Genomic DNA, 20,413 nt, shown 5'->3' with positions numbered 1-20,413 from the left:
GCTCCCCCAGCCGCACTTTCGCGGCCGGAGATCATGTGGTCAGAGCCCCACGAAGGGGAGCTGCCAGCCATGGAAAAGGGGGGGGAGGTCAGGAGACCAGCTTCCCCAGCCGCACTTTCGCGGCAGGAAATACTGTGGCTGGAGCCCCGTGAAGGGCAGCTGTCAGCCATGAAGAAGGGGGGGGAGGTCAGGAGACCAGCTTCCCCCGCAGCAATTTCGCTGCAGGAGAAAGGGTGGCCAGAGCCCCACGGAGGGGAGCTGTCGGCCATGAAGAAGGGGGGGCAGGTCTGGAGACCACCCCCAAAAATTTTTTGGCCAGAGGAGCTGGCCGGTGCGCGGGCCATTGGAACACTACGGCTGTTTGGGTGGGAGGAGGACATCCCACCGTGGCCGCCACCTTTGGCCCGTTGCTGCCCCTGTTCCTGCGCCGGGACTGCTGACCGGGACTTTGGGGACTAAGGGGGGAGGTGGCCGAAAAGGCCATGTGTGCTGCGCACAAGGGGGGGCATGTGTGGCGGAGTGTCCCGCCCCTAGTTATTATTATTTGTATTTTTGTTTGCGGCGCGGGTAAAAGCGCCGCGTCTTTTGTTATTATATTTAAAAACCCCGTGAGGATGCATGGCTGATCAGCTACTGATTATTTAACTAGCTGACAGTCATGCATCCTTACCAAACGCGTGCAGACTCTGGCCGAGGGATAATAAGATAATTACCAACTGGTTAATCCCTCGGCCAGAGTATATAAGCCTGCAGCTCTCTGCATTCTAGGTTGAGAGTGTAGAGGAGAGTACGGGAGAGCGGAGAGAGAAAGCCACATTTAGAAAAACAATTGCTAAGACGTGCTGGATTTCCCAGCACATCACTTACTTGTTTGTTTGTTCATTCGTTTGGCCCTCGTGCCCTTTTGTTTTGTGTTTTGTTTAAATATTTTATTTTTGTTTATTAATAAATACGCTTTAACCGCCCAACCATTGTTTTGGTTTCTAATTCCTGGTCCGTGACGTCACCACTGCGAGCCAGACTGCCACAGGGTGCCATGATACTGTAGCTTTAACAATGCCTTCTATTCATCAACATGTACCTGTACCTGTGTTTTTTGTGAAGTCACATGTCTTGGTGTTCTAATTGTTTCAACTGTCAGGAAACAAACTTTTTATTTATGTTTTTCAAAATATGTAGTTGTTACACAGAGTTGATTTATTTTTCAGTGTGCACTAATAAAGGTCAAAACTTTCTACATAGATATATAGAACAATACAGTATATAGGACACTGCAGACCATATTTAGCAATGAACAAAAGAGCAAAATTCCAACATTTCTGTCTACAAGTAATTGCTCAGACCATTAGTTTTCTCTTAAAACAATGATTTCACAGTAGCATTTCCAGTTCATAGCTATTTCTCCTGTCTAGTTTTCATAGTTGCCTTGGTGTTTCATCTCTATTGTATGAAGAATATTTATACTTTAAACACTTTCAATGGTGGCTTTATAGGCAACTCAGTAACTGGAAGTTTATCTCCTTTCCAAGGTCTGTAGCAGAAAAGAAAGAAAAAACTAGTCAGCTGTTTAGCACAATAAATATAATGAAACAGAAAGACATCTTGTATGAATTATATTACAAAATGTATACATATATTATAGAAGTATTTATCAGTGTCTTCATGTAACATATACAAAAATAACAATTATGGTAATTCATTCTTGAATTAAACTTAAATTTATTAAGTTATGTATTATTTCAAAACACACCTTAAAAACAGACTTTGAAAACTTACTTATAATACATCCTTGGAGCATCACAGAGATTTATAGCTTGAAAAACCTGCAAAAGCAAACGCTTTTAGTACCATATAAATAGGACTTCTGATTTTCGGTTTTAACTGATAAAACACCCCCAATACAAAAAGAAAATGAAATTGGTGTATATCCAGTAAAGGACATATAGTGTAACACTTTAGTTTAAGGATCTGTTGTAAGTGGTTATAAGCGATTGTAAACAACAGCAAAGAAAAAAAAAAGAAATGTCAAAAATGTATAATAATAGTCTTATTATGTCTAACCATATTCTATAATTGTTAATATCATAATTAATAACCTGTTTTTAGATTGCTTGTAATAACTTATAATGGGATCCATAAACTAAAGTGTTAACTATATAGCTATAGATGGTATGAACTTAAGAATTTTTTAGAACATGTCCAAATAGTGTGAACAGTTTGGGTGTTTGTGTTGTTAAATATTTTCATAATTGTGCTTTAACAATTTTTTAAAAAACTGAACAGACTGTTTTATAATCAAAAACATATATGTTACTGGTATGTGTGAATATGAAAATATACAAACTTGGCATTTTAGCATATAGTGTGTTAGCAGAGCAGAGTATGGTAAATGTTTTTCTTTTGTAACTTACTGTTATGCCCACTTCAGATAATATCTTTGATTGAACTTCCTGTTTCCTTAGTTGCAGCACGGAAGAGCCGGTTCTCCTGAAAGCCAAGTGTATTCCATTTGTTTAGATTCCTTCTAAGATAATCAGATGTCTGTCTGAATTTTATAGAAAGCTGCTATTAAGCTTCCTTCAGTATGTAAAATGATTGCCTGATGACAAATAAAAGGCAGCCATGTCAAGTAGTTATACCAGACAGTTCCCTTGATGTGACTGGGGATTATTTTGAAATAGTACGTTGCCATTCCCATGTAAAACAAAATGCAAGAAAGGAAGGAAAACCTTCTATGTAGAGAGCATAATGGTTAATTGTTTAACTGATTTAAGAGGGTCTGAAGGTCATTAATTGTCCCGTCTATGCTGTATATTGCTGTAACTGACAGGAGTCCTTGGAAATAAACATCTGCTTAGTTTCTCCATTTTTATTTCTTTGTACGCTTGTGGTGTCTGTTAGTTATCACTTAAATACACAATGAAACAGAAAGTAAGGTTAAATCAATCCTTCAGCCCAAAGACCTTCATTTTTTGAAAGGTTGAACAGAGCAGGGATTCTCCTCGTGAAGGCTATGTGGCTCAGAGCTGTTTTTTTATTTTTCAGTATGCCGTAACCTGCAATGACAGTGGCATTTAACTAGCTTTACTAATGTGAGGACCTTTCCACATTTGACCCCATTAGATTATATCATTCAAACTGGCTATCAATCATGACTGCATTTCAATGGTCATTTTTGATCTCCTTTAATTTGTTTAGCAAGCCTAGTTTCCACACTACATTAAATGGCAGAAGACAAATGCTAATAGTTAAAGACCATTAATTCTCTGAGTTAAAAGATTACCTTTAAAGAATGGTTGCTGTACCATATAATTCTTTTTTCTTCAATAAAACAACACCAAACTTTAAATAATATTAACATCAGGGTGCACATATAAAGTCAGTTTCTCATTAAATCAAATTGCATTTCTTTAAATTTACACAATTCATGTTTAGTCTTTAAAATGTTCAGATTAATAACATTCCAGATAACCGGCTTTGCACAGACAGACAATTCTTGCCAGCTCAGCAGAACTCCCTTTTTCTCTTTATATGTTTGCATTATAATAATTATATATATATATATATATATATATATATATATATATATATATATATATATATATATATATAGTATAATAAATAGACATATGTAAACCATACCTGTAAAATGTACTGTATTCATAGTGTTCATATCACAGTTTTATACACAGGATGCTTTGACGTTTATAATAAATTGAGACAGCTAATACGGTGCATTTATCTTTTTATATCTCAGCACAAGTGACTCTGTCATACTCACAATTTCTGTTTTTCACTCAGCTGAAGGCATGATATACAGTCCAGACTCCACAAATCTTGGTATGTCTCAAGAAAAAGCTGCAATTGCTTATCTGTGACAGAAAACAAGCTTCTGGCTATAGAGGAATAAAGGATTCTGCCCAAAGACCCCAAAGAGGTATACTATACTTTATACAGAACCATGAGTTCAACTGACTTAGACAATTTCCTCTTTATATATATATATATATATATATATATATATATAAATATATATATACACCTTAGACTGCAGGGTTTTATTCTGTTTTATCACCATAAAGAATAGGCCATTTAAATGTTTCATACCTTCTTAAAGATGCCACAGATTTTGGTTTTGTGTTGCTCTGAAATTCCATGTGAGCAGAAGCTGAAGCCGCCCTCCGTTCAGACCAAGCAACAGCACTCTTGGTCAACTGAAGAATTCTGGCAGATATCCCAGTATCTACAGATCACATTAGATACAGATCACATTGGTAGCAGATAGTTACATCTGTAATCTTTAACACACAATCATAAGTTACACAGCAAGACTAGAAAAAAACTTATGAAAACATTTGCAAAAGTCCCTTTTGTGTGTAAGCTGTGTGTTTTGACAAGGCCTTTAAAATGTATACTGTTGTAAATTTTCAACGTAACACAATTTACAGGACCTTGCTTTCCCTGTGCTTTTACTGTGCATTGCTTTGTGTGTGCCAATGCTTCACTACACTTTGCTGTGCATCAGCAATGGTATAAAACCGTTTGTATGCAGGTATCTGTTCGATTTGGGGTGTTGTTGGCCCTTCCCTGAATGACTGTTGATCGTATTTGCCTTTAATAAGTATTGGCCATATCCCAAGACAACTTGAATTTGGACTTCTATCTTTCTTGTTTGTGAAACTTTTTGAAAAACAAAAATGACGGGTATGCACTGATTTAAAATGGGGTATTGTGAATTCTGGTTGGTGCAGAGTAGTACTCTCCCATAAGACACGGTCAGTAATATGTGAATGTTCTAAACCAGTCCCCTGGAGTGTTCCAGAGTGGTTTACACCCACGGCGTGCTGCCAGCCTCCAGCTAGGGCAGCAGGATTGACAGAAGTTTTCAAGCGATTTATTGTTTACTTCCACTCCTCAGCATTTCTTTAGGCAGTAAGCAGTGTCACACTGGGAAGTGCTGACAGCGTGATGCGATTACCATTCCCCATGGCATGCTCAGTGACTGCACTTCCTGTACAGTGGCTGTCTCCACATCACATCTTAGAAATACATACCAATCCGTAGCAACTAAGTATTAGATTAGGCAGTATGAGCAATGCCAGATTATTAAAGATTTCTGTTTTTGTTAAACATTCCTCTGCGTCACAGGCAGTTTAAAGCATTTTCATCAGACATCTGTGAGTAGCTGATTCCAAGAAACAAGTCATGTGTTACAGTCAGCAATTTGAAGTACAAAACATAGTAAAATGGTCTGATATCAATGAAATGGATACTAATGTGATTTATATCTATTTTTAAATGTATATAAATGATCTGAACGGCCCCATTCTCATGTGAATTTAGTATTGGCAGAAAACAGTGTTATTAATCATAACAGAGTAAATAAGCTCAATGTTTCATCATATATACTACAGGAAACAGTACCTCCCACACTGCACCATCTAAACTCCCAATCATCATTTCTTTTTATTAATCTAATTGAGTTTAGCATTGTTTGTGTTTACTATATTATGATTTACTATACCGTAATATAGGTCCCAATAAAATCTAAATGTTTTTACATGCTCTACTATGTGTTGTACTAGTTAAGGGTTTTCTTCAGTTCTCCTAGTGGAATAGTTGGTCATTGACGAGACGGTTGTGAGCCTGTCCAGATCTCCTTTTTTCCAATTCTTCTTTGTATTATTCTGAGAAACTTGTGGTATGGTATTATGCGTTCTAAATTGCATTACACTGTTCTGCTTTTGGAGGGTGTCAAACACGTGTGTATTAAACACTTTTGGATATCCATTCCATACCAGTGTACAAACACCTTTTGTTGTTTCAATAATGAAAGCAGTAAGAGGGATTCGCTTCAACACCAAAGGGGCCCTTCTGGTGTGGAGGTTGTCCTGTACACTCTGTTGTTAGTTTAGTTCCATTATTTTGTCTGCCACTACCGTTGCAGTTTCATTAGTGGAAGCAAATTAAAAGAATTAAAGAACAATTAAAGGAAAGAAATGTGTTTTCCCAAAAATAAGGTTCTGTTAATAATGCACTGCCTTTCATGTCTGCTGAATACTTCCTCAGTGCTGATCCGTAAGCTGATCTTCTTTCCAGTCTACTGTCGTCACGGTAACAGGCAGGTGTGCCACAGCGAAATGGGTCCCTCTGCTGGCTTTGAATGTAGCTATTTTTTGGAGTATTGTTTAATACTACCAATACATATTTTAGTAAAAAAGAAAAGGAGAAATACTGTTAAAACAAAGGAAAAGTGAATCGACAAAAACTATATGATGTAAGAAATATAAAATGGTGCTCTAATATGGTAATAAGTATCACCTACATTCATAAATACAACATTAATGCATGACCAAAATGTACCCATGTTTACATTAATTTACAAAGTTAAGGCCCACAGTAACGTTTCTAATTATTCAAATATGAATTCTGCAATATGCACTTTTGAAATGGGGTCATTGTTATTGTTGGTGGTGCTGCTATATGTGCTTAAAAAAAATATTCATTAGTGCTCACAAATGAGACAATCCCAACCATGCTATCTTTTCATAACAAACACATTTATGAGTACATTTCTATCATCGTCTTTCACATTACATAGAGTAATAAAAAAAAACATCTGCCAGTTCCAGTAATCAGATTCTGTCACATGTGTTTTTGGCCTTGGTGCAGTAAACACTGTAACATTTCAAAGACAACGATGGAGGCCACAGAACACATATGTTACAATGATACAGGTACAGGTAGTGTAGTTCTATTGCACCTCAAATCCAGTAGTACTTAGAACTAAGGCCACTTTTTACAATTCTGATTTGCACCTATTAACGGCAGTATAAAGTGATCATAAGTAATTACGCCACCTCCCTGTATTCAATATTAAGACCATCATGCACACTCCCAGCATATTGGACTCTCTAATAAGTCCAATGTGCTGTAAACCACCAGTCATCTTAGTTTTAAAACTCTCTGAAAACCTAGATACATTACGATGTAATTCACTTGCATATTTAATCAAACAAGATCATAAAGCTAACACTGTCAGGTTGCCATTGTTGTTTTTTGTATGTTATCAATGTTACTGCAGTCAAAAGGTCCAGTATTATAAGAATGGAATGTGAAACAGCAATACCTGAAGCAGAAGGTGTTCCGTTGGGTCTTCCTGGGAGGCTGGCATTGAAAGACGATCCAGACAAGAAATCCACCTCAATCACAGTGTGGGGAACATTCAGACACCACAAGAACCTACCAGAGTTTTAAAAGTGACACTGAAAACTATAATTAAAACTATAATTACTGGCAATGTGATTTGGTTGAGCTTTGCTATGCTTTACTATACTTTAAACTTGTATAAGGCACAATGCCAACTGAAATGTTTTTGTGACGTTCTGCAAAAACATTATAAAATGTCAATGTTGCGGTCCATTTTTGTATTTATGTCTTTTTAAATAATTAAAGAACTGCAGTGTTGTATTCCTCAAAACTTGTATTCATAACACAAATTTTGTGGATTACTCAGAAAATGATTGAAACTTGTTAGATTTCAACAGCTTGATTTAGAATATAGCAAGTTCATAAAATAATTTTCATCTCAAGGTTCTAAAAAAAAAAAAAAGTTTTATAACTCTGGTCTAGAATTTAAAAGAAATTAAAAGTGGTTGTATCAGACTGCAATTATTGTATGCACTTGTTGCTAAGCAGCCCATGTACTTCAAACTTATTTGAAAAGAGATCCTGGGAGAATATTCCAGGTACTCTATAGAAGTGCAGGAGATTTGTAGGTCATGCTTTACATTTTTAAAATACCTATAAATGTGTTGCTGTGCATTGAATGCTTGACAATAAAAAAATCAGTTTTTGATTTTTTTAATGATAAGGTAAGTGCTTATATCCTTGATATGCTAAATTTGCAAGCTCTACACAGAAATAGCATGCCATGGGGAGTGACATGTAAACTGGTTTTATCATGAGAAAAGAGTAAGTACACCTACATTTAGCATTTCAAAATTTCATGAAAATGTCATGATCAATTATCATCCACATGCCAGAATTCCTTCTTTGGAAGGCCCTCTGGGGAATACTGTACACTATCTTTAAACTACCATGTGCAATTTGTAAAATTCAGTATATCCCTTACCTGTTAAAATGAATATGCATTTAACATGCCACTGTCGATTCACTGTAGTTTTGTATACAGGTAACCAAGATACAACTGCATGTATCACTGCTTGGGGTTGGGGGTATTTTCTTTATGATTGTGTCAAACAAACTAGGATAACACCCAAAGCATTGTTTACTTTAATTAATCTTGCTGACATTTCCTTCTCCCTGGGAAGGAAATGTCAACAAACATTCTATAATTAAACATACTGTAAACTCTACTCAGTCCCTAAGCCACACCAGAAAACCATGTATTCAAATGAGAAAAGCCTTCGTGTCAATACTTGTTCAAGTTCCTCTCCTTCTTAAAACTATAATTCAGTGATCTTGGGGCTAACACAACAACAGTTTCACAACCGTTTTATTTATTTATTTATTTATTTATTTTTAATAATTTCAAGGTGCTGTAGTGAATTGTAATGTAGCTAATATTTTTGGGGCACTGTGATGACTCGGGTCTTAAGTATAAATGGGGCAGTTCTACACATTCATGTGCAGATCATTTTTGTTACAGTATACTTTTCTGACCCTCGCGTTCAATAATATGGTATCAACATAATATATTGCAGCCGTAAGATTGTACATACTGGGTAGATAATGATATACAGAACAGGCTCACCTGTTGTAGAATTCACCGATTTGTGGGCTTTTGAAATCCGCCAAATCCTGGAAAACATTTGCGTCCTGATGCATTTCCAGAGCCTATAAAAAAAGAGATTTGTCAATTAAATTGAATGTAAATCTGAAAGCCTCAAGGGCCTCATTCTCAAAATGGCTATCAAAATGGTTACAAGTTTTACTGATGCTGAATAAAAAAATGAGTGCAGACCTACAGTAGTTTACAATACTGAATATAGTCAGAGTAATTCCTGTTTTACTGCACTAGGTCGACGAGTCTAGTATTTAAATAAAAGAATAACCTTCTTGTGATCTTTGTTCTTCATATCAAATGCATTCCAACTGCCTTCTGCTAATAGTCCTGTGAGTGTCCCTCGTAATATCAGTGCACAGGCAAGTGAAGGGTTGAGTTTAAGAGCACAGTTTAAATCCAGCACAGCCCTCTTCATTTCTCCCATAGTACTGAAGACCAGAGCTCTTACACAGTAAACAGCCTATGGTGTTAACAGAAAATCTGAACATTTCATTTCAATTAAAGGAAATCATGGCAACTGCAAACTTACTGTACACATTTACCTTTTTAAACTTTTTTAAATGAACCTTAATTATCATGTTGAATAAAACACACAATATTCTTCAGACAAAATCGAGGCTTCTTGTATTGTACACAATGGTTTATGAGATGATTAGAATTCCTAAAGGAATTGAAATTACAAAATGTTAAACCTAATCGCATATTAGCTATCCAAATCTACTTAGTGCTTTGGGTCACACTGGATATTGAAAGGTAAGACAAACAACTGTCTCCTCAGATTTCAGATATTATAAAAGGATTAATCCTCGGTTATGATATAATCCTAAATGACTGCATGATTGTTGACTCAGTTTTAAATAAGGGTAACCAACTTACAGGATTGAAACTGTCTAAAACGACAGCCTTTTCAGCATCTTTCAGGGCATTCTTCAATTCCCCTAGGAATAGTGTTGTACAGAGAAACAATGTTAGAATGCACATGTATATACACACACACACACACACACACACACACACACACACATGTATGTATGAATGTATCTATCTATCTATCTATATATACCAAGGCTTCTTAATCAGGCGTAATATACAGTATATGGGGAGTAAATTATATTTTCAAATTACAGTAATATCCCAGATAACATTGCCTGGTTATGGTAGTAGGTGGCCTTTGATAATACATTGATGGTTGGTCTTACAGACAAAAAAATAGTACACTACCTTCAGCGTCATAACCAGAGCTGACATTCTATCGAACTTAGGTTTCAAGCTTAGCTGGCAGTATTTACTATTTACTGCTTGGTATTTACTATTCAACCTCCAAATCTATGTTACACGGCAAACCAACAGAGAAAATGAAGGAGTCTTTTGTACGTTAGCAGAATTTTTACATGAGCATCAGCATTGATGATGCAAAAAAACAACCAAGGACACAACCTCAGTGTTCTCATAGCTAGTGACGGCCATGACTACCTTTATTACAGGTAGAGCTAATCGGGGTCTGTGAAACCTGCCAAAACAGACAGGGTTTTTCTTTCCATAGTACGTTTTGAGCTTTTTATATTTATTGTATGTATCTGAAGTACAGCAGATGCAGGTGATGTTCCAGGTCTTTATTTGTATTAAGTTACTACTAGTTATAAGACAAAAAAAGTTTTAAAATGCATTAAAAAAAATATATGTTTTTACTGAATATGTAGAAAAGGCTTGCTTTTTCAGCTGCTAGGAAAAGATCATCTTATGTTTATTTGTGTGAGAAGTGAAATGTTGCAAATCTATTGTGCATTGTGCATACACATTCCCTGGACGCTGATGAAAACAGGGCAAGTTTCTTTGCAAAATTTGCTTTGAATAAACGATCTGTCTATCTTGGACAGGAACCAGGGGATGCCTACTGCAAAAAGTAGCGTGACTTAAATGTCAAATTGAATTTGTCTTTCAGCATTGCAGATAAATAACACTACAACCCATGTCATCCACAGGGAAGACCAATTGCAGTGGCACATAGAAAGTATGAAAGTCAGGTCAAGGAAGGAAGCTTTCCACACTTGTATGACAGAATAAACTCTACATCACCACAAGATAACCACATTAAATATAGATCAGCCCATCCACTTTTAGACAAGCAAGACCCAATAGGTGTGTGCAAATGCAATATCTCCTCTGAAACAGATCTTGAGATTTTCCATTTACAAGCTAAGCGTTTATGAGGAGGTAGAAATGACAGTTCCCCATTCCTTGTACTGGTAATCATTTCTAAACCACCTCACTTCAGCTTTTAGGAATCTTCTCAGACACAGACCCAGTGATAGAAAAGGACATTGTTTAGAAAGCCTGGTAAATAATGACTTAAGCAGAAACAAAAGCTATTCATACAGCTTTAACCCATACAAATGTGTCTGGCACGATATTTACATTGTCTCATAACTCCTGCTCTTTTCAACACTGTAGTTAGTATTTCACATGTGAAAAATATAACTCTTTATTGCAATCATGGTAGTGTAAAAATCTACAGAAATGTAATGTACGGTATTTACTTAGGACAATTTGAATATATCTATGTAGGTAATATTGCATGCCTGTTCAATAACAATTGACTCCATGTAACCCTGAAAGAGGTTTATGCGGCCTTACCACATTTTGCATATGCATATGCTCTCCTTGTAAATAATGGCGTGTGAAGGCAGGAACTGGAATGACAGCCAGACAGACAGCCATTCTGCGGGAGAAATGGGAGCCACATCTATTAGCAGTAATGTCACGAATATAAAAAGCAGCTGTGTGGATAACTACATAATCACACGTAAACACAGCAGTTAAGCAATAAATGGTTTTCAGTGTTCAGCATCAGTTCTAACCAGGGGTGAAATTCTCAACAAATAAGTGCAGGTACTCATATGCACAACCAGGTGTAAACATTTAAAAAATGGAGACAGTTTGAGTGCCAATGAATAAATACATATACATATTGCTACATAGTACATTTATAAATACAAAATACGCATTCAAAAATTACTTATTGGGGCTCCCGAGTGGCGCATCCAGTAAAGGCGCTCCGCGTGGAGTGCAGGATGTGCCCTATAGTCTGGACGTCGTGAGTTCGAGTCCAGGCTATTCCTTTGCCGACCGAGGACGGGAGTTCCCAGGGGGCGGCGCTCAATTGGCCGTGCGCCGCCCGGGGGGAGGGAGGGTTAGGTCGGCCAGGGTGTCCTGGGCTCACCGTGCACCAGCGACCCCTGTAGTCTGGCCGGGCGCCTGCGGGCATGCCTGTAAGCTGCCCAAGAGCTGCGTTGTCCTCCGACGCTGTAGCTCTTGGGTGGCTGCATGATGAGTCTGCAGTGTGCAAAAAAGCAGTCGGCTGACGGCACATGCTTTGGAGGACAGCGTGTGTTCGTCTTCGCCCTCCCGAGTCAGCGCAGGGGTGGTAGCGGTGAATAATTGGCCATTTCAAATTGGGGAGAAAATAATAAAAAATAATTGGCAACGACTAATTTTTTTATAAAAAAATAAAAATAAATAAATACTCATCAATTATAACCAATTTACTATAAACATACACAACCACATGTGTAAATAGAGGGTCATTACAAAAGACGATAGCAACTGCCAACCAATGATGTGATAAAATCATGTGTTACTTCTTATATAATAGTAAAATCTCATCATAAAGTAATAAGTCACTTATATATATATATTTTTACCTTTGGTACTGATACACTTTGGATTGCTTTGGTGTACTGGTGAACAGCTTCTTTGTGTTGATTCAGACTTTGGAAAGCCATCCCTGAATGGAAATAGCACTCATACAGCTGTTGATGTACCAAACAAAGGACTTGGATTAATTCATTTATATTTATTTTATGATATAAAAAAATAGGTCAGTGTTGTTTATGTTACATGAAGCATTGGTATAAGGATTAGGCCTTTTGTCAGCTCAAACTACAGCTTTTGCAATTGGATTTCTCATGCCACAAAGGGATTAGAGGAAGGAAATGAAGAGCAGGTGACCTGAAAACACTGAAATTCATTACCAAGTCTCAATTTTAGTCTGACTGAGGACTGATTGGGAACATTTAAAACATATTCAAGTTTTGTCAGTTCGGTGTGAACCAGTTTTGCTGATAGGGCTTCATGTGTGGTTGCAGGCGTGTGTCACTGCTAATATATAGTGGAACTGATTAAGGGGTTGATTTGATCAACCTTTACATTTAGTAAACCAGAGATTTCACTTACTTTGCATCAACTATGGTACTTATTTTTAGTGGCAATCCCAGGATAACCACAGATAGACAGTTGATGCAATCCAGGATGAATCCCCAGCATGCAGGGTATAGGTTGATACTAACACTCCACAGTGTGCTTAAATATACTAAACTGTATGCCATGAAATATGCAATAATATGTTTAGAAGTGACATATTATGGCAGTGGTAAACCAAACTGAGATATAGTAATTGCAACTTGATATGTAATATTTACACAGTAACCATGGATGCATGTAAATGACTCCAGTAATAAGGATATAGTGCAGGCCAGTCATTGGAGGTGGCAGTCATTTATCCTTTTTAAGGCCTCTGTAATTTTGTAAGAGAAACAAATTCCTGTGGAAAGCACTTTAAAACACTGTTGCATTTAATAACCAGTGAAGGATTTTTTTATTCATTCATTTATTATGCACAAGTGTTGTTTAGTAATATTGCTGGGATTAACTGCAGCTATAAAAGTCTTCGAAAAAAGAAATGTGCTACTATGATAAACATTGGTGCTGGGGGCAAGGGGGATGGGGGACGGGGGACGGGGGACAGACACATGACTGTAGTCCAGGTGAATGGATCATACACTCTACAAGAAACAGCACGATGTCAGAATTCATCTGGAAATCTTGTGTTAGACTGGCTATATACTCCACATCAAACATATGCAAAACATATATATATATATATATATATATATATATATATATATATATATATATATATATATATATATATACATATATATACGTTTTGCATATGTTTATATATATATATGGGCTTCAGTGAGTTGCAGGAAAATAATTCCATCTAGGGTTTATGTGACGTCATAAACTACGAGACCGTCAAATATGGGTCATAGGTGAAGTATAATCTTCTAGACGAATATGGCATTTTCACATCACTACTACAGTGCCTTTGTTCTGAATGGCTCAGCATGCAAATATAGCCTTCACCCATATCCCAACATTTGTGTTTGAAAACAAACATTGGTGGTATTATATATATATATAGTAGCACAGCAGGCAGGGCGTTAATATCCTCCCTGCCTAAAAACATGAGCTAATTTTTTGTTTTTGTTAATTATTGTTGTATTGTTAATTATCACCTGCACCTGGCTATCATTGTAGATTAGAGCCAGGTGCAGGGTATTAAAGGAGAGCAGTCAGTCTGCTCAGGGCTGCTGCTGTGTGGAGAGCCCGATTGATGGTGTGCTCATCGTACTAAAAAAAGGTAACTGTGTGTACCTTCTGTTTTTCTTTAAAACTGTGTGTTTTTAGCTGGTAAACAGCTTAGCTGTCCGGCTTACTAGAATAAGTTCCTGTTCAGTTTAGGTAGTACTCCGAACAGAGTTAGGTTTTGTTTTTGTTTGTTTATTAAAAATAGAGCATTAGCGCTTTCAAAACCTTCAGTTTTGTGTCTTGAGTCATTTTTAAAGGGGCAACGAACCAGAGTGAGTGCCCGCTCTGTTACTATATATATATATATATATATATATATATATATATATATATATATATATACAGTGCCGTGAAAAAGTATTTTCCTCCTGTCTGATTTTCTGCATTTTTGCATATTTTTGACACTGAATGTTATCAGATCTTCAACCAAAACCTAATATTAGATAAAAGGGACCCTGAGTGAACAAATAACACAACAATTTGATACATATTTCATTTATTTATTAAAGAAAGTTATGCAACACCCAATGCCCCCCTGTGAAAAAGTAATTGCCCCCTTAGACTCAATAACTGGTTTCGCCACCTTCAACAGCAATAACTGCAACCAAACGCTTCCTGTAGTTATTGATTAGTCCCTCACAGTGCCGTGGAGGAATTTTGGCCCATTCTTCCATGCAGAACTGCTTCAACTCAGTGACATTTGTGGGTTTTTGAGCATGAACTGCTCATTTCAGGTCCTGCCACAACATCTCAATGGGGTTTAGGTCTGGACTTTGACTAGGCCATTCCAAAACTTTAAATTTCTTGTTCTTCAACCATTCTGATGTAGACTTGCTTGTGGGTTTCGGATAATTGTCTTGCTGCATGACCCAGCTGCGCTTCAACTTCAGCTCACGGACGGATGGCCTGACATTCTCCTGTAGAATTCTCTGATACAGAGCAGAATTCATGGTTCCTTCAATGATGGCAAGGCGTCTAGGTCCTGATGTAGCAAAACATCCCCAAACCATGACACTACCACCACCATGCTTGACCGTTGGTATGAGGTTCTTACTGTGGAATGCAGTGTTTGGTTTTCGCCAGACATAACGGGGCCCATGTCGGCCAAAAAGTTCCACTTTTGACTCATCTGTCCATAGAACGTTGTTCCAGAACTCTTGAGGATCATCCAGGTGCTTTTTGGCAAACTTGAGATGAGCATTCAAACTCTTAGTGAGCAATGGTTTCCGCCTTGCTACTCTGCCTTGAATCCCATTTTTGCCCAGTGTCTTTCTGATGGTGGAGTCATGAACACTGACCTTAGCCAAGGCGGAGAGGCCTGCAGATCGCTGGATGTTGTTCTAGGGTTCTTTGTGACTTCCTGGATGATTTTACGCCTTGCTCTTGGAGAGATTTTGGCAGGACAGCCACTCCTGGGAAGATTCACTACTGTCCCAAACTTTCTCCATTTGGACAATATGGCTCTGACTGTGGTTCGGTGGAGCCCCAGAGCCTTAGAAATGGCTTTGTAACCCTTTCCAGACTGATAGGCATCAACAACTTTTTTCTGGAGGGCTTCAGGAATTTCTTTTGTCCATGGCATGATGTGCCTCTAGAACCTGTGTGCTGACAACTTCACTCTGATGGTAAGGGCCAAAGTTAGTCAGATTTATATTGGGCAGGGCTAGCCCAAATTAGGCCTGTTTGTTAACCAAAGTACTCAAACAGCTGACCCTAATTATCCCTTTAAATGGGTTGAGTTAACTAGGGGGGGCAATAACTTTTTCACACCTGAAGATTGCATGTTTGATTGCCTTGCACGCCAAACAAATGAAAGAAGCACCAAACTTTGGTGTCATTTTTTTCTATAGACTCCCTCTATAGACTACTACAACCTACAAAAAAATCTGACCAAATACAATGTGAAAAATGTGCAAAAATGCAGAAAATCAGACAGGGGGCAAATACTTTTTCACAGTACTATATATATATATATATATATATATAATTTCACAGGGCAATGGTGAGTAGTGTAATGCTTCATGACAGCTCGGAGAGTGCCAGGATATTTGAAGGGAGATAAGATATAGAACAGGAGTCTTGCTTTCAGCGATGAAGAACCTCATAGCCGAAGGCTGGTCCGGCGACCCAAGACCCGAAAACACATAGATAGAATCCCCACTCTGCGGAGAGCCGCTTACGTGGCGATTTGGGAACAAAGCTACCCATAAGGGATTGAGGGGACAGAGGACCCGACTCTCAGAGAGTCACTGCAGCTGAGCGACTTGGGCATGGACCTATCCACCGGGACCGAACAGACCTCTGAAGGAGAGCCTTGAAAGGAAAAAGTTAGAGGGACTCTGGATCATGGAGCGGAGCTTACAGGAGTCCTGGAACTAGAAAGAAAAAAGTAGAGAGATTAGTATGAGATCGAAGGACTGCGAGACAGACTTCGCGTCGACAGCTGAGAAGGAGAGGGAGTCTCTAGAAATTAGATAGGGAAACAGGATAGAGAGTGTGGCCGGGGTCCCCTCTGGCCCGACGCAGAACCTCCAGCTCAAAGGGCATAGCCCAGGGAGGCCGGGGAAAGTGAGCGTCACTAACCCCCAAATAAATTGCCCCCCACCGAACCGCACCTGTGAGGATAGAAAAGAAAAGACTGCAGCCACTGCACAACATAGACTTAATTGGGGAAAAAATAAACAAGACAAAGAGAGGTTTGTATTGACGACCTAAACTGTGGAGAAGAAAAAATCCCTTCTTATAGGAGAAAACCTCTGGTGGACTGGGCGGAGAGGGTGTCCCCACTCCGGGCAAGCTAGCTAGGGACTGGTGGGTAGTTACGATGTCTGCTGGGGAGGTTCTGATGTAGAGGTTGACTGCTGATGAGGCCCAGTGACCGAGGACTTTGATGGCGTGTTGGCTGAGTCCGGCTCTTGCTGCAGACGTCACTGCTCCGATTCTAAGGGAATGGGGTGTGTAGAACTGGGAGGCGAACCAATGCCTAGTAATAATGTTGCTGCTGACTCGTGCTCAACAGTTGCTGCAGGCTCGTCTGCAGGCTGATCCATGAGAAGGTTATTATTATTATTATTATTATTATTAGGGGAGAGAGAGAGATTTGGGCTGGATTGAACAGAGAAAGTAACTGGAGCCTGGCGACGAGATTGAAGGTGTTGGGCAGGGGGCTGGAGAGCTGGCACAGCTGCGGTGGCTATAGCGGCTGCGGATGCGATGGACTGCGCAGATGAACGGGGCTGCGCCTTGGAAGAGGAGGGGCCGGCTCTTGATGCTTCCGGGGTAGGAAAGACCGGATTAGCTGACTGGGAATCGCACAGGAGGAGAAACGTTGATTTCCTGTCGGATCGTGCTGGAATGGATATTCTGAGATCAAACAATGATTTAAGTAACTTGTTGGTAGGCCAGACTTTGAAGAAGAGGCAGCTTGAGAGCAGATTAAATGGAGCAGATCTCTTACAGTGATGGGGTTGAGGAATGGCCAGCTGCTGCTGGAACTGGAGCAGAAGAGACAGCTGGAAACCATGAGGGACTCGGGTTGTCTTCGAAATCAAGTAGAGGAGAGGTACTGGGTGGAATATCCATGCTTGATTGAAGTGAAATAGCTGGCAGTGGGATTGCAAGTGGGTGGTACTTCTTGCTCCCCCCATTTTTTTTAATAGCTTTGGGCTAAGATATAGAAGTAGATGCAGACTAAGAATAGACTGGTAGCCTACCGGCTCATACAAAAAACAAACAAACTCTAGAGAGAGCGGAAGTGGAAACGAGAGATGTATATAAAAGAAGGGGAGTGATTGACAGGGAGATTAAAGATAGGGGAAGGATAGATGCGACTCACCAGCGTCCCCCGAAACTCAGCCTAAAGGTTTACACATATTAAATAGTGGTCTTGTAATGCTTGTAATATACTCTCTCTATCTATATATATGAATACACATAAACCAGTATATGTTCTTACCAGTTGTGCATAGTGTGGCCCAGGCTTAAAAGTAACTGGGAGACTTCTTCTGTCGAGTAATCTAAACAAGTCGGAATAATTATCTACAACCTGTTATAAGAAGCAGAAGAAAAGCATATTATTGTACATCTATAAAAACCTATGGTATTTTTTGTTTTGGTTCCATACAGTAAAATACCGGTATGCTCCAGTGTGTTATTGTACTCTTTTAAATACATTTTATTAAAGTGTATTGAATTACTTTTGTTTCTATTTGTAATGCTTTGCCATACTGTGTTTTTTATATGTTTCCTTTACATGTTTAGCTGCAATTACTCGACGGTGGAGTCTGTCACAAATCTGATATATGAGCACACCGCTTATTATTATAATACTGTATTTATTTTTCCACTGTACACATCTACATTGCTGTGCTTGAAGCAAAGAAATCACAAATATGAATTCATACATTCAAATGCCTAAACAATCTGTAGTAAGTCAACTCTGACTCTGGTTCCCTCAAACAAAATAAAAAGGAAATTATACATTTTAAAAATTAGAAATGGGATTCCCCCCCCCCCCCCCCCCCCCCTCTTCTTTTTACTCCAAATTGCACTGTTAATAGGATTTCTGTGATATGGATGCATTGCATTTATAGACTGGCTGAATACAAAAAATCTATCACATTTTTTACATATTTGAAGAGTTGAGACTGTCTATTAGATGAACTGTGATATGCAAACATTAGCTTTCAAAACCTCAAAAGTTTCTTCTTCAGCTGTAACTTTTAAGTAGCTCTGTCATTCTTTGACACTACCAAAACACATGAAATCTATGCTATAATGCAGGCACTACATAAACATACCTTCTTCCACCGTCGGGAACGTTCATTTGCTATGGCTTGATGTAGAAAGCACTGGGCCTTTTCCTGAATCTTCAAAACTTGAGATATTTTAATTGGAGTCATTGTGAACACTGCTGCTTGTCCTCATATAAATCTAAATATGTATCTGATTAATACCCTACAGCTTTTCTTGAGGTGGACCGTACACCCACACAGAAACGCACAGTATGTACAAGCACTCCCAGTTGTTTACACTTTCTATGTCAGGTTTGCTTCCAAAGAAGTCGTATAGCTTGCCAGTTCAATAAATTATCACCGGCTACTGTCAGTTAATGATTACACTGTAGCTGTTGTACTACATAACAACACTAGACAGAATGTAAATTAGATTGAACTTGGCTTAAATTACCCACAAGATAGCAAAAAATAAAACGTGAAAGAGTTTAATGTTTGGAATCAGGATTTTTCTTTTTGTTTGTTATATGAGGGAGAATTAAAAAGAGCTACTCTAGTGTGTGTTTTTTAAATATCATGGTACTGTTTTACAAATAATGACGCCTGCAGACAGGACTCATTTTCCGACCATCCCATCACAGCTTCCCCTGACAAATAAATGAGAGTGATGGTTTTATGAAACGTCCACTATAAATGCTGAACTAGAAAAAAACAATATATATACCGTATTATACCAGAAATAATCACTAAAAGCACATGCATTTTGTATATTTTTTTAAACTGTATTTCCAAACAACATGAATTACAAATTAAGCACATACAGTCTATACTACAATTTAAGTTACAGTGCTGGAAAACGGTGCTGTTGATGTATTTAAATAGTATTTCAAGCAGTGAAAAACAGCAAACCTACAGCTTGCAACACAACACTAAAATCTACAGTTAACAGTGTCTGGGGATGTACTGTATGCTACAGACATGATTGTTACACAAACCACAAATGTTAACAACACCTACAGTACCAGTAAATATAAACTAAGTTTTTCACTTGACTTTCAGACGATATAAAAAGTATATGTGAGGAATAGTTCCCTTTCAATTCGAAGATGACCACCAACAACATTACGTATGGGAAATGCCTGCCTATTGGTAGGTATTTTTTTGAGCTCTCTATACCAGTAGCGTATACCAGGGGACGCACAGGCCGAAGCCATGGCAGGCGAATCTGTGGACGGAGTACAATAACCAATAAACAATAATAGTGGGAACATACTGCTGTTCGATTTTTTTATTTATTTTTTGAACGCCCAACACACTGAGGTGGGCGGGCCGAGGCAGCCGGCGCAGTCTACTCTACTGAAGGGCTAGTAAAAATACAGCCCTGTGGAGGACAAGGCCTGCTGTTGTTTTTTTTTTTGTTTTTTTTTTTAATAGCTGT

The 20,413-nt window shown here is 38.4% G+C and overlaps 1 protein-coding gene across 3 annotated transcripts; it reads right to left on the bottom strand.

Moving 5' to 3' along the window:
* Nucleotides 1–1,176: 1,176 nt before the first annotated feature.
* On the bottom strand, nucleotides 1,177–19,249 carry LOC117419480 (uncharacterized). 3 transcript variants are annotated; one of them, XM_058985799.1, is made up of 13 exons: nucleotides 19,042–19,247; nucleotides 18,198–18,287; nucleotides 12,511–12,618; nucleotides 11,444–11,528; nucleotides 9,686–9,747; nucleotides 9,078–9,269; nucleotides 8,777–8,859; nucleotides 7,130–7,242; nucleotides 6,042–6,194; nucleotides 4,108–4,243; nucleotides 2,412–2,487; nucleotides 1,777–1,823; nucleotides 1,177–1,531 (listed from the first exon to the last, which is right to left on the bottom strand). In XM_058985799.1, the coding sequence occupies exons 1-13, from the start codon at nucleotides 19,141–19,143 to the stop codon at nucleotides 1,459–1,461; spliced, it is 1,320 nt and encodes a 439-aa protein (XP_058841782.1). In that variant the 5' UTR covers nucleotides 19,144–19,247; the 3' UTR covers nucleotides 1,177–1,458. The 3 variants fall into 3 exon arrangements, 2 of the variants coding, with proteins under 2 accessions (XP_058841782.1, XP_058841783.1); XM_058985800.1 differs by lacking the exon at nucleotides 18,198–18,287 and having other exon boundaries at nucleotides 19,042–19,248; XR_009307245.1 differs by lacking the exons at nucleotides 1,177–1,531; nucleotides 1,777–1,823 and adding an exon at nucleotides 3,782–3,872 and having other exon boundaries at nucleotides 2,410–2,487; nucleotides 19,042–19,249.
* Nucleotides 19,250–20,413: the final 1,164 nt, after the last annotated feature.

The sequence above is a fragment of the Acipenser ruthenus genome, chromosome 14, assembly GCF_902713425.1.
Source record: "Acipenser ruthenus chromosome 14, fAciRut3.2 maternal haplotype, whole genome shotgun sequence".
NCBI lineage: Eukaryota > Metazoa > Chordata > Actinopteri > Acipenseriformes > Acipenseridae > Acipenser > Acipenser ruthenus.
The sequence above is the reverse complement of the archived record's forward strand: the minus strand, read 5'-3'. Positions and strand labels throughout refer to the sequence as shown.